This window comes from Pipistrellus hanaki, assembly GCF_964339955.1.
Source record: "Pipistrellus hanaki genome assembly, chromosome: 7".
Taxonomy (NCBI): Eukaryota; Metazoa; Chordata; class Mammalia; order Chiroptera; family Vespertilionidae; genus Pipistrellus; species Pipistrellus hanaki.
This window is the reverse complement of record NC_140509.1, coordinates 9,278,156-9,291,445: the sequence shown is the minus strand read 5'-3', so window position 1 is coordinate 9,291,445 and position 13,290 is coordinate 9,278,156. Positions and strand designations below refer to the sequence as shown.

Genomic DNA, 13,290 nt, shown 5'->3' with positions numbered 1-13,290 from the left:
GCTCAGCTCTATACCTTCCCCACCCACCCCCCCTGCCTCCCTTAAGGCTGGCTTATCTATTACCAAAAAATGTGTTAGCTTAAAAAGAAAATGCAATAAAATGTGTCTCCATACCCTTTCCCCAAAAAATTGACTTACTCTAGCAAAGCAATTAAGTAGACGTTTATCAAAGTCGTCTGTCACTCTGCCTCCGTATTGCACTTCTCCAATCATGTACCGAACTGTACTCCACGATACGCCCTGCATTAGGAAGAATAAAGAATGATTCGCTGTCGATCCAAGGGAGCACGGCTAAACATTCCGGGTCTCTCCTAGGGGCCGAGGTCTGGAAAAGGAAGCCCCTGCTCGGCCGCTGGAGCTTCTCACCGTGCTGCACCAACAGATCTTTGGCGCTTACACAACAGGAATGGCCACCGTTTGTTCACGAAAGACAGTTCCGCAAGGCTACACAGCCGTGCCTGCGGTGCTCACTGATGGTTTACAACAGGGAAAACACGCCCTGTTTCTCACTCTGTGTTTGTAATCACCTGTAATGCTCATCACGGTAATGCTGAGCTGTCAGAGAAGGAAAGGTTGTGTTTAGTGAAGAAAAGAAAAATGAAGTCATCAACACTCTAATATGCTTTCTTAGCACTATGCCTTCGGAATCAGGACGAGAACAACTCGGAAATGCCTCACCAGATGTTTCTGCAGTGAAACCCTTTGGTATCTCACTCTGTGAGCGATAACTACATTAAAGTGTGGATTAATGTCCATAGCCATTTCATACTAGCAATGCATTTCAGATCTGAATAGTTTCTTTTTATTTAAAAGTCCCTTCAATACATCTGAGGTGGGAGACATAAGGATGCTTGATTTTTCTTTACTTCCTCTTGGTTAAAACGTTATTTTTCAGCTTTGTGGCCCTTCAGAGCAACTATTTCAAGAGCACTGTTGCTTGTATATGCCAAAATAATCATTGCAGAATATGAGCCCACGGTGATATAAGTCTTTTTAATCAAAACGTCATAGTCAGTTTATTATCCCCTTGTAATAGCAAGGAAAAGTGGTGGTTTGATCCTGGATTTCCCACCGGCCCAGGTGAAGATTCCCCATGGCTCACCATCCCCCTGGTGTCCTGTAGATAATCTCCCTCAGGACCTACGAGGAGGAGAGGGGAGCAGGGCGCCGGCGCTTTGAGCCCTGCTAGCCCCGCACTCTGGGCTGTCACAGAGCTGACTCATTTGCTCTCCCCGGATCCAGGGCCATCACACAGGGGAGGAAACAGGCTCATAGAGGCCCAGCAACTTGCTCAAGGTCACAGAGAGACAGATCGTGGGCCTTCACAGCTCCCCTGTGAAAGGACAGCAGGTTTGCACTCCCAGCTCTGTGACCATGAGGGAGTCCCTTATTCTCACCAGGAAGACGGGGCTACCAGTAACGCCTTTTGTATGTGCCCCCAGAGCTGTGAAAATGGGACTAGACCCTGCCTGTGGCCTAATTATCAGACCAGAGAGCTCAGTACAATCACTAGTGGCCATTGTTAGGAACTGTTGCAATTCATATGCATGAGCTCAAACGCCTGTTCCGACATGATTCATGGGCAAAAGAACTTCATATGGCTGAGGCACAGGGGGAGGAAGGAAGAAAAGTGTGACTTGAAAGTTCTCTAGAAGTGCTCTTGGACTCTTGTTCTCTAGAAGTGCTCTAGTTCTCTAGAAGTTCTCTAGAAGTGCTCTTGGACTCTTGGCTGGGGTGTGAGGACACGAGTGTGCAAGAGTCCGAATGCACTCCCGGGGGCAGGAGGGAGGAAGGGAGGGAGGGGAGGACGGGGCCAGTACCCAGCTGACGGGAAGCAGCAGGCTTTGTGCAGGAGCTGGGGGACCTCAGCAGGCTCTCTGAATTTCACACTGAAAATGTCTATAGAAGCTTGATTAAGGACAGCGATAAAAATAGAAAGGAGAAAAAAATGTCACTCACCTTTTTAATATCGCATTCATCAAGGTGATTCTGAATAAACTGAATGCTGGCTGTAAAGTCGGCAGAATTGAACTCATAGGGAATATTCCATCCCAAGGGGCCAAATTTGCGGCGCTCCTTAAAAACAGCAGAGGAAAGGCCTGAGTGAGGTGTTTAAAATGTATGCAGCTGACCCCTTCTTTACTGGTAACATGTAAAGTAAGTACAATCAAAGCATGGTATCAAAACTGATGGACATAAAAGAAGTATAATAACCTTCCAAAATATTATTCCATGGCCCTAGAGACAGATGGCTTACCAGAATAAATCGCCAAACACTTCCTGAATTGGTATTCTTGGTTTAGAGAGTCTAGGTCTCCATTGCCAACTCAAAAACAAACAAAATAACAACAAAACAGGTGCTCAAAAAATATCTGTTGAGTGAATTGTTTATTCGTTGTTTATTCTAAATTAGACTCTTAGAAGTTTCAAATGTTAAATGTAAGGTTTTTGAATTTTTGTTTTTCAACTTGGATAACTTAAGCACTCAAGAGCATTTAGACTATCTGCTAGTTTCACTTTGTAATCTTGCAATTTTGGCTTCTGAAAACCAAATGTTTCTAAAACATGGCACATCGCTCTGTATCAGAATGCTCAGATTGCCCTCATCCACACGTTCCATCTGTGAGGTTACTCACAGTGACTAACTGCCTTGCTATTCTGGAGACCACGTTAAAGGTGTGCTGTGTTAGAACTGCTATTTCCAGGCCCGGGCCACCTAGCAAACCACCCGGATGAGCTAAAATGTTGCCTTACCTCGGCTTCCCCCACCCAACACACAGCCAGCCTCTCGGGAAGGTCCAGTGATTTCTCTGGGTGACCTCCTGGGCTCTGACCCCACCACCTGAGATGAGGACCCACCTGGAGAGTAGAATCCCTGTGTATCTGTGGGGAGCTGTGATTACACTTCTCTACCTCTGAATGTATTTTTTGTCTCTTCTGCCTTCCCCAACCCAACACACACACACACACACACACACACACACACACAAGCCCAATCTTTCCTTCTGCAGTTGCTTCATGCTTGCATCCTGACAAACACCACCAATGAAAGGAATCTAACTGAATGTTAGTTTGGACAAGTTCGTGGACAGGTCAGAGAAGAAACTCAGAAAGCACAAAGGCTTTAATTACTGATTTTCAGGATACACTTTTCAAATATTAAGTAAACCATGAAAATTAATTTGGGCCCAGATGTCTGGCTCTGGGAGATCAGACCGGGGGCAAACATAGAACTTTTAAAAATATCTACCCCCCACGACTTCTAGCTCCATACTTCTTTAGGCTCGGTTGTCAGGCATGTGACGTTTCTGTGGTGTGACTCCCAGTTTTGGCCCTTAGCGAATTCCATCAGATGTGGACAGTCAGTCCAAAAAGAGTCAACAGGATTCCTTCTCCCAGGAGTGTGGACTTGGGGTTCAGAATTGCTACTGGTGTTTACCCTAGTGAGCTCCCCTAGGGAGGAGACTCAGCCTCAGGAGCTGGGAAGCACCACCTTCCACCTTGACAGAGAAGGGGGAAGGAGCAGCGGTGTGGCCTCGACGGGAGGAGAGACTTGTGGTGTTGTTCCAGGTGCAAGAAGGGAGTGTTGGCTCTCAAAGGTGTCTGCTTCTCTTTAAAAAATTTTTAAAATTGATTTTAGAGAGAGGAAGGGGAAGGAAGAGAGGGATAGAAACATTGATGGACTGCTTATAACACATCCCTACTGGGGATAGAGCCTGCAACCCAGGCAAGTGCCCTGACCAGAAATCAAACTGAAATATCCTGGTTCATGGGCTGATGCTCAACCACTGAGCCACACTGGCCAGGCAGCATCAGCTTCTCTTGGTGGCTTTCTGTGTCAAAGTCTCAGCATTCATGTTGCCTTGGTGAGTTTTTCTAGTTATTCATAGTCTATACTCAGTTTTGAGCCTTGATAGTGAAAAACATCTCCCATTTTAGTCTCCCCTTTTACACTTGTATTTTGGGGTAAGGATCATGGCTGCCTAACGAGCATCTATATACGCTTAGTGGCCAGATTATTATAGTCACCGAATGCATAATAACCTGGCCACTCAGTATGTGTGTGTATATATAGAGGCCCGGTGCATGAAATTTGTGCAAGGCTGTTGGGTGGTGTCCCTCAGCCCAGCTTGAAGCCTCTCCAATCTGGGACCCCTTGAGGGATGTCCGACTGTCCCTTTAGACCCAATCCCAGTGGGACCAGGCCTAAATGGGCAGTCGGACATCCCTCTTACAATCCAGGACTGCTAGCTCCCAACTGCTCGCCTGCCTGCCTTCCTGATTGCCCCTAACTGCTTCTGCCTGTCAGCCTGATAACCCCCTAACCACTCCTCTGTCAGCCTGATTGCCTCTAACTGCCCTCCCCTGCAGACTTGGTCCCCCGCAACTGACCACCCCTGCAGTCCTGGTCACCTTTAACTGCCCTCCTCTTCAGACCTGATCACCCCCAACTGCCCTCCCTTGCAGGCCTGGTCCCTCCCAACTGCCCTCCTCTACTGGCCTGATTGCCCACAACTGCCCTCGCTTGCAGGCCTGGTCCCTCCCAACTTCCTTCCCCTACTGGCCATCTTGTGGTGGTCATTTTGTGTCCACATGGGGGCAGGATCTTTGACCATATGGGGGCAGGCATCTTGTGTGTTGGAGTGATGGTCAATCTGCATATTACTCTTTTATTATATAGGATATACACTGAGTAGCATTCAGAGATCATAATAATCTGGCCACTCAAGTGTATATAAAAGCCTAAGCAACCAACCTACTATCTGACCATCCAATCAGTATCTATGACACATGCTGACCACCAGGGGGCAGATGCTCAATGCAGGAGCTGCTGTTATGTCCAACACTAGCATCTGGCCTCAACTTGCAGAGAGTCTAAATGTGGTGAGTTGGCAGCTGTGGTTCTCAGGTGACACACCCAAAACCAGAGAGGAGGGAGCCCAATTCCAGAGTGCATCAAGAGAATCGCCCTCTCACAATCTGGGACCCCTCGGAGAATGTCAGAGAGCCAGTTTCAGCCCAATCCCCGCAGGTCAGGCCACAGGACCCCACCTGTGCATGAATCCCTGTACCAGGCCTCTGGTTAGTTAATAATGATCAGAATGAAAGGCACGTTTTCTCTCACCCTCTGGGAGAGGGGGGTCAAATTCAAGTCTGACAGTGTTTTGAATTTCTTGAGTGGATCCCAGAAACATTGAAGTGAGCCTCCTCCAGGTTATTCCAGACAAGTGTGCGTGGGAAGGGCCTATAGAATATTAATGTGAAAATACATTCAGCTAAACCCCCGAGTCCCAGGAATTCTTTCTGTCTTGAGGTATTCAAAGAGAAGAATGCTAACCACTTACTGGTGAAATGCAAATGTTTTCTCATTTTTTAAAAAAGAGAATCAAATCTAAAATAGTTTCACCTGTGTTTGACTTAATTTTTAAAATTGACTGTCCAATTAAGACAGAAGACTGAATGAAGAGTAATTCTTTCCTCCCAATTATTGCAGCAGCCTAAACGGGCTCTATGGAAACACTCCCATTAGAAGCACTGGGCAATTACAATTCAGCTGCTCCTTAAAATGTGATCTTTGAAAATTGCTCCAAATGCTGAGATTTGTCTCCCTTCATTTAAAGCATTCACTCTTTAGGTTGGTTCACTAAGGCTGTAGACTGTTTAGCTCGTTAGCTCTTAGGGGAAAAGTCACAATATTTTATTTCACAAATAAAGTCATTTCACTTGTTATTTGTGTGTGTGTGTGTGTGTGTGTGTGTGTGTGTGTGTGTGTGATCTCTCTAAATGACAATAAAGAAGAAACTCTGAATTATCACATTGGAATGCTATCAGGACAGACAAACCATTGGGATCTAACTAGTCATTTGGAAGCTCAAAAGCAGGAGTCGTTGCTAGAATTTGGAATATTGAATTATCTCCAGTTAGTTTTTTGAAACCATGGGATGAGACCTATGTGATACAATAGAAAAATACTGAAATCAATGTACTGTCAAGAAGTGTTAGCCTACTTGAGAAAATAAGACATACAAACAAGGAAAGGGAAATGTGACAGTGAGTATAATTGACTGTCAACACTTAATAGACGATAAGCCTGAGAAAGGCATTCAATCACTGGGTTCTGGGAAGAATGAAACAGAAGCCAGACCTGAAGAAGGAAGAAAAGACTGCCAGGCTGGCAGAGGCCATGAGCAAAGACAGGGGCAAAGCTCAGTCATCCAGGAGGCCTCGGCGAGTGTCCTGCAGCACAGAGGGTGGCCCTGGTGAGCAGCAGCAACCAGCGCCCAGGGGCTGCTTCAGGGATGGAGTGCAGACAGACCTGAAGGTCAGGAGAGAGAGCTAACGCTGCTCAGCAGAATGGAGTCAGCATCCATGGTTAAGTTGGAGGGGGACGCACTGAGGAAGACTAGTATACTCACTCAATTTATCCAGCACAGCTCCCTCTTTTTATTCCAAAGAATATACAAAACAGAATTAGTAGAGAAAACTTGGAGTCCTGCTTGGGCCACGAAAGTAGAGTTGCTCAACAGTGTCATACTTTTAATAATGTCAAAACTATTTCCAATTTTATGCTCGATTCTGCCTCAACCCAGTGACCCCACCCCCTACAGCCCAAGGTAGAATCCCTTCACTCGCCTCTTCAACACAAGGATCTCCTGGCGTCCCATCCTAGTTCTGTGATACCTGGAGGCAGCATAAGATGGAACATGCAGCCCACAGTAGGCAATGGGAGGGAATTTAATATGTAAAAATAAGGAGCAGACATTGGCAGAACCACAGGGAAACTCTACAGAGGAAAGTGTAAAATATCCCTTTATTTATTTATTTATTTATTTATTTATTCATTCATTCATTCATTCATTCACTCATTTATTTATTGAAAAATGGAAATATGGATTGGCTGCCTCCTACACACCCCCTACTGGGGACTGAACCTACAACTCAGGCATGTGCCTTGACGGAGGAATCAAACCGGAGACCTCCTAATACATAGGATAACACTCAACCAACTGAGCCACACCGGCTGGGTTAAAAGATCTTTTAAAAATCTGTATCCTGTTACTGAAATCATGGTGAGAACATTTAAACTAAGACCTGTAAATAGACGATTACCTTTGAAGGGTGAATCTGTCAAGGTTCAAACTCGAGAAAGAAAAATGTAAAGGAAACATTTTTCTGAATGAGGAACTGCTAACAGTGGTACTCCCTTGTTGATATGGCCATTTTTATTTATTTCGATTTTTTAGATTTTATTTTATTTTTATAAGTCAAGCTCATTTTTATCTATCTATCTATCATCTATTTATCTATTTTGTTAGGCCTTACCGAAGAATATTTTTCCATTGATTTTTTAGAGAGAATAGAAGGGAGGGGGAGAGACACAGAGAGAGAAACACCGATGTGAAAGAGACACATGATTGGTTGCCTCCCATGACTGAGGCTGGAATCAAGCCTGCAACCAAGGTAGGTGTCCGGAATCGAACACACAGCCCTTCAGTCCACAGGCCGATGCTCTATCCACTGAGCCAAACTGGCTAGGGCTGGCCATTTTTATTTAATAAATTACTTTTAAGAGCCATGATAAAAATTCCAAGCCATGAAAAGGACATAAAAATGACTGAAGACTCCTCCCTTAAGGGCAGTGGCTGTTTGGCAGTTATTCTCAATCCCAGTGCATATTAGAGTCAATTGGGAAGTGTTTAAAAGATTGCGCACCCCACCCAGGCGCCTCCTCCCAGGGACTCTGGGGCCCAGGCAATGGCTAAGAACCTTTGCTTGAAGTGTTCCAGGGTCCAATGTGCTGGGCAAACAAAGGGTGGCATGTTGGCATCGATAGGAAAGAAACAGAAAATGTGATTCTGATCTTCTGCAGGACGCGTTGCGAGGAGACTACTAATGTAATTGTTGCGTTTCAAAGACCAAGACTTTGGAGGAAAATATATTTAAAATTAAAATCCTGAAAGGTGAGTGTGGGCTTGCTCTGAACCCCAGCATGGCGCAATGATGGAGTTTTCCAGGAAACCACGAAGAGATCATACTGAGGCCAGCAGAAGAGGATGCAGAGTGCTCTGGGGGTAGTGGCCAAAAGAGCGCATGCGTGCACCAGGCTGTTGGGAATGAACGGCTCCTGGGGAGGGCAGGAGGGCTGGCTGCATAGCAGAGACCTTGCCCGGCTGCCATGAGAGCTGGGCCACTGCTGCAGTGCCTTCCTGGCCTGTGTGGTGGCAGTAAGCTCTTGGAGGAGGAGGAAGGGAAGCTGGGAGTGGGGAAGAGTTTGGAGGAGCAGGGCTTAGTGCAGATCTGGCTTGGGCATCTCTGTGAGTTCCCGGGGAGGCCCCCAGGGCCCTTTCCTCCAGGGTATGCTTGCTCCCACCCCAGTGACAAAACAAACTACCCTCTCCACCACTCTTCTGCCTGAGAAAGTTGACCGGCCAACTTTCCCTCCTTATAGGAGAGGAGGGTGCTCAGTGCGTGCTCTGCAACAGGAACGGGGTCCACGTACCACACCCAGAGCGGGAGGGAGTGGCTGGCATGATGCCAAACCACGACTCATGTAAGAGAAACTACATGAGAGGTCCATGGAGGCCAGCATGGACCTCTCCCCAGCTCAAAGCCCCACATTATGTGTCATGAACCAATTCCCTGTTCTTTTTCTTTCTCTGCAGAAACACAAGTATACACATGATGTTTGCAGAAAGCAATGAATATCTGGGTTCACTTGGAAGACTAAATCAATTAACAAATCAAGTATTTGGCTGTTGCGTCCAACACGAGAAAAATAAGAGCCACAATCCATTCAATTCAGGCAGACTTTCCCACATTAGTTACATCCCAAGATCTAATGTCCACACATATCACTCGGGCATCTATTACAGGCAGACCCGGCTTCCAGAGGTCTTGAAGTATGGTAGCAACCATACTTAGGTAAAAACTGCTGTTTGAATTTTAACCCTGCTGTTCTGGCTTCTGTACTCACTTACTTGCTTAAACAGATTGAGACCTGGAAACTCACAAAGGTAACTTTCCTGTGCCTGTGGACCAGGACCACAGGAGATTGATTCCCACTGACTCAGCAGCTCCAGGAGCTGAAACTGCAGATAACCTTTAGAGATTAACTTTGCTCAGTTCTGCTTCTGTACTATCTGCTTTCGCAAGATAGGCCCACATTCCAGCATCCAGCAGGATGTGGCTAGGAGCGACCCTTCGAGTTGTTCCCAGCCTTTAGAATTTACAATTCAGAACAAAGGAAAATTTTTGTGGTTTAGACCTTTAAAAGGATTGCCTACACCTGGAACAGCGCAGCCATGAGTGTGGACTCCACCTGCGTGTGGTGCTCTCGCGGCCGTCCTGGCCAGTTCAATAAATCCTTGCCTGCTTTTTTAATCAATCAGCAGCCTCCGGTGGTCTTATTTTGACTCCAGGGTCCGACTCCACAACTCTGAGGTGGGGCCTAAGATTCACCTCTTACAAACTACCAGGTGGGTCAGTGCTGCTGGCCCAGGTCTGCAAGCCCCTAAAGAACCCTAGGTTTTTCTGTCAAACTAGTCTCTCCCAACCAAGTTAAAGAAAATACTTAGCTAATATCACAGTAAACAAGTCTGAATTAAAATAGAACAGAGGAAAATATGCTTGAATTGTCTACACTTCCTGTTTAGTCATAGAACTAGGTAACAGAATGTTAGAAATGGGGAAAATCATGAAAGATGAACTCCTTCTGCCTCTAAATGCCCTAGTGGGGAAACTGAGGCTCAGAGAGGGGCACAGCTTGGCCAACATCACTCACACGGCTGATTTCGGGGCGAGCACTGAAGTCCACGCCACCTGACACTCAGTGAGTGCTCTTTCTCTAGCCTGCTAGATGGGGTTGTAAGAGAGGGTCAGCCTTCTTTCCATAGACACGGCGCTGTTAGCTTCATGGCCCTAGCAATGAAAGGTGTTTTTTTTGTTTAATTTTTTGTTTGTTTGTTTTGTTTTTCTGTTTTAGCCAAATACAAGTCCTGTTAAGCCTGCACACTTCAGCCCTACAACCGGACTACAGTCCTGTGTTATTCTGTTCAGCCCTCGGATCATGGCCACCAGCAACACAGGCTGCCGCACTGACGGGATGGAAAACATCCCAGTCCTCTCTACCCCAAGAGCACGGCGGGAGAGTTGAACCATCACCGCTAGGATCTGAATCACAAAATATATCATTTGTGAACTGGGAATTAAATAGCAGAGTTAAAGCCATATTTGGATTAGTGTGTGATAAGATCTGGTGAAGCGAACAATCCCCAGATAGGAACGTGTGAAATGGGCTTCGGAGTGATTTACAACCACAGGCTGCCAGGGGCCCGGCGGGAAGTGACCACAGGGCTTTGCCTGTGCTCACCCTCTCGGGACAGAGAAACGCCACCCTCTCCACAGGGCAGTGTGGAGCCTGTGAAAGGGCGGGGACAAGGAGCCTGAGGGCAGATGCCCCAGCGTGTTCTGGGTGACACTCAACCCCTCTCCACCTTTGGGTGGGGTGGGGAGCAGAGGCTCTACACACACCGCCCAGCCTCCGGGAAGGGAGGATGCAGCGAGGGGGAAGGAAGCCTGGTCCTCTCCCTGTCAAATCGAGGAGTGAACCACGTGTGACCTGCAAATACAGAACGACACCCAACACCCAAATGTAGAACAAAGCAGTAACAGAATGAAAACTTCCCTAGACAGGTGGCTGGGCAGCTGGGAAACAATTAAGTTGCTTTGTAAGTAAATGGTAAAAGCCAACAGCAAAGGACCTGGAAGAGAGATCACCACCGTGACTCCTGCCGATAGCCACCAACCTCACCGGAGGGAGCAGTGTCAGCCCCTGAGCCGAAGCGGCCCGTGTAGGGCTCGGCTCTTGTGTCCTCCGCCTACAAGTGAACCTGACCTCTGTGAATCTCCATTTCCTCCACCACAGCCACGTTTTAAACCCAGCTCTCACCTAACTGATCCGTTTGCTCATCACACAGACATTACTGAGCTCGGGCAATGCCCCTGCTGCCGTGCCAGGGAGACTCAGCAGTCACCGGGCTGACACCCTGCGGCTGGGATGGGGAGCGGGAGAGGGTTGAGAGGAGCAGGAGGTGGTGAGCAGACAGACAAATATACACTTGGCAGGTGGGGAGGGAGAAAAGCAGGGTGAGGGCCAGACAGTGCAGAGCGCCCCCCCGGGAGGGCTCTCCGACAAGGCCCGGGACAGCGTGAGCGTCCCCACAGGGGCCGCTGCGGCCGGAGGTACCTGCACGGTGGAGTGGAGGAACGCCACTGTGTAGAGCATCGGCTTCCACATGGGCAAGTTACTGATGTCCAGGAGGTCTTGGTTAATCCCGGCAAACGTCCTCTTCAGGCCTGCGCGAACGCCCTGGGGCGGCTCGTTAGTGAACTTGAGAGAAGTCTGTGGCAAAAAAGCAAATGACAATTTTGTCTCTATAAATTATGGCCAAGGAGAAAGCGGAAATTGCAGTATGTCAGGCAGCAATATGCTTATGGTGCATAAGATGTGGCACTGATCAGAGCCGAAACCCAGTCCATCGGTCCCAGGTCTCGGCACCCTCCTGTGGAAATGCTCGGGGAGCCTCGGTGATTCCAGGGTGAGGTTTTGCAGGGCCGCCTCCACAGCCCCGGAAAGCCCTGCTGTGTTCCCATCCTTTGGTGACGCCCATGATGCCGTCTCGACTTGTGTGACGCTCAAGGGGAAAGACACGTATCCCCTAGAAACCAACCTGAAGCAAGGTGATTGGAAACCGGTCGTGGGGCTCGGTGGTTATCCACACCCGGAAGCTTTCATCGTTGGCTTCGATGTTGGTGATGGTCTCCAGCAGTTCTTCCATGAATTCCAGGCCAAGGTGGCAATTTTGCAGCAATACCCAGCCGCCCTGCATTCCAAAGGGTTTGCATATTAATTTCTTACAACTTTTTGGCTACGATTTCAATAAAAACAAAATGGGCAGATTCTCTTTAAACCTTTGCTTAGGGAGTGTGAATACTCCGTTTTGAGCCTATGTTTTTAGTAAAATTACTATATGCCAATGCAATCATTTCTTCTGCCACCGACAAAGCTGTTCACTTGGAATCAAGTGGGCTCCGAGTGACTGTATCCTGCCACCCCTGGCTCAGGAGGGAGCAGGAATGAAAACATGCAGTCAGACCTGTATAAGTACAGTGTGTGCACCATCTAATGGCGGGAAGGGGGATTTCGGAATCTGTAACTTCGATAGTTCTGCCTACAGGAAGTCAGAACCGACTTGCCCCCAAACTCTAGTTACCAACAGAGGTACGCATTCCCTCATGGAAACTGGATACAGTACATTTGGTGACGTTTGCTACCATAAATACTAAGCCTCATTCTCTGTCACCACGCTTCCCATAATTCCTGAAAACACCAAATGTATTAAGCACGCTCACCATCAAGGGCGGGGAGCCTTGGTTTTGCCCAGGGCCATTTGGATGTCTGTAACATCATTCCAGGGCCATACAAAAGTATCAACTTAAAAGTCCGCCTGCTGCTTGCCAAAATCGGTTTGGCTCAGTGGATAGAACATTGGCCTGCAGACTGAAAGGTCCCAGGTTCGATTCCAGTCAAGGGCATGTACCTTGGTTGCAGGCACATCCCCAGTAGGGGGTGTGCAAGAGGCAGCTGATTGATGATTCTCTCTCATCGATGCTTTTAACTCTCTATCCCTTTCTCTCCCTCTCTGTTAAAAACCAATAATATATATATATTTTTAAAGTTAGCCTGCTCTATTTGGTCAAACATTTAATTAACTCACCCTAAGGCCTGGGCAGGCCCAGACCAGATGATTCTGCAGGCCTTCCACGAACCCTGGGCCGGACGTTCCCTACCTCTGATCTAAAGGCTTGATAAAACTAGCTCTAACCACATAGGTCACACAACCACCACTGCTGTGTGAGAAAAAAAGGTCTATTAACCAGATATTTTGCTACCTTTATATCTCATTATATAATTGCCACTGGAGCAGACCAAAGACAGCTACAAAACACTGAGCACAGTAAGTTTACGGTAAGGTGTGCGTGCTGTGCTTTCTACCGTCAGAGAATATACGCCGCCTCCTGGCTTAAACGGCAAAGAGGACGTGCTGGTCTCACTACGGGGGTGTCGGGGGGAAGCCGGGCTTCAGTTCGTTTGTGCCATCCCGGAACCAGGTGCTTTCTGGTCCCCCACTCTGAGTTCCACAGGTCAGCTTTATCCCAAACCCGGCGTCCTGCTCCGGGTAAATGTGGCCACACCTGGCCATGTGTGTGTGTTTTCCCCCGATGATGCCG

At 47.6% G+C, this 13,290-nt stretch overlaps 1 protein-coding gene across 1 annotated transcript in view; it reads right to left on the bottom strand.

The window, feature by feature from the left end:
• The window catches only part of DNAH8 (dynein axonemal heavy chain 8), a 255,491-nt gene that overhangs the window by 38,441 nt on the left and 203,760 nt on the right, over positions 1–13,290 (bottom strand). The window contains exons 80-83 of the mRNA XM_084889523.1: positions 11,730–11,882; positions 11,246–11,401; positions 1,960–2,076; positions 139–240 (exon numbers count right to left, since the gene is read on the bottom strand). Of these exons, the coding sequence (XP_084745649.1) occupies positions 139–240; positions 1,960–2,076; positions 11,246–11,401; positions 11,730–11,882 (528 nt within the window). The remainder of the gene's footprint in view (positions 1–138; positions 241–1,959; positions 2,077–11,245; positions 11,402–11,729; positions 11,883–13,290) is intronic.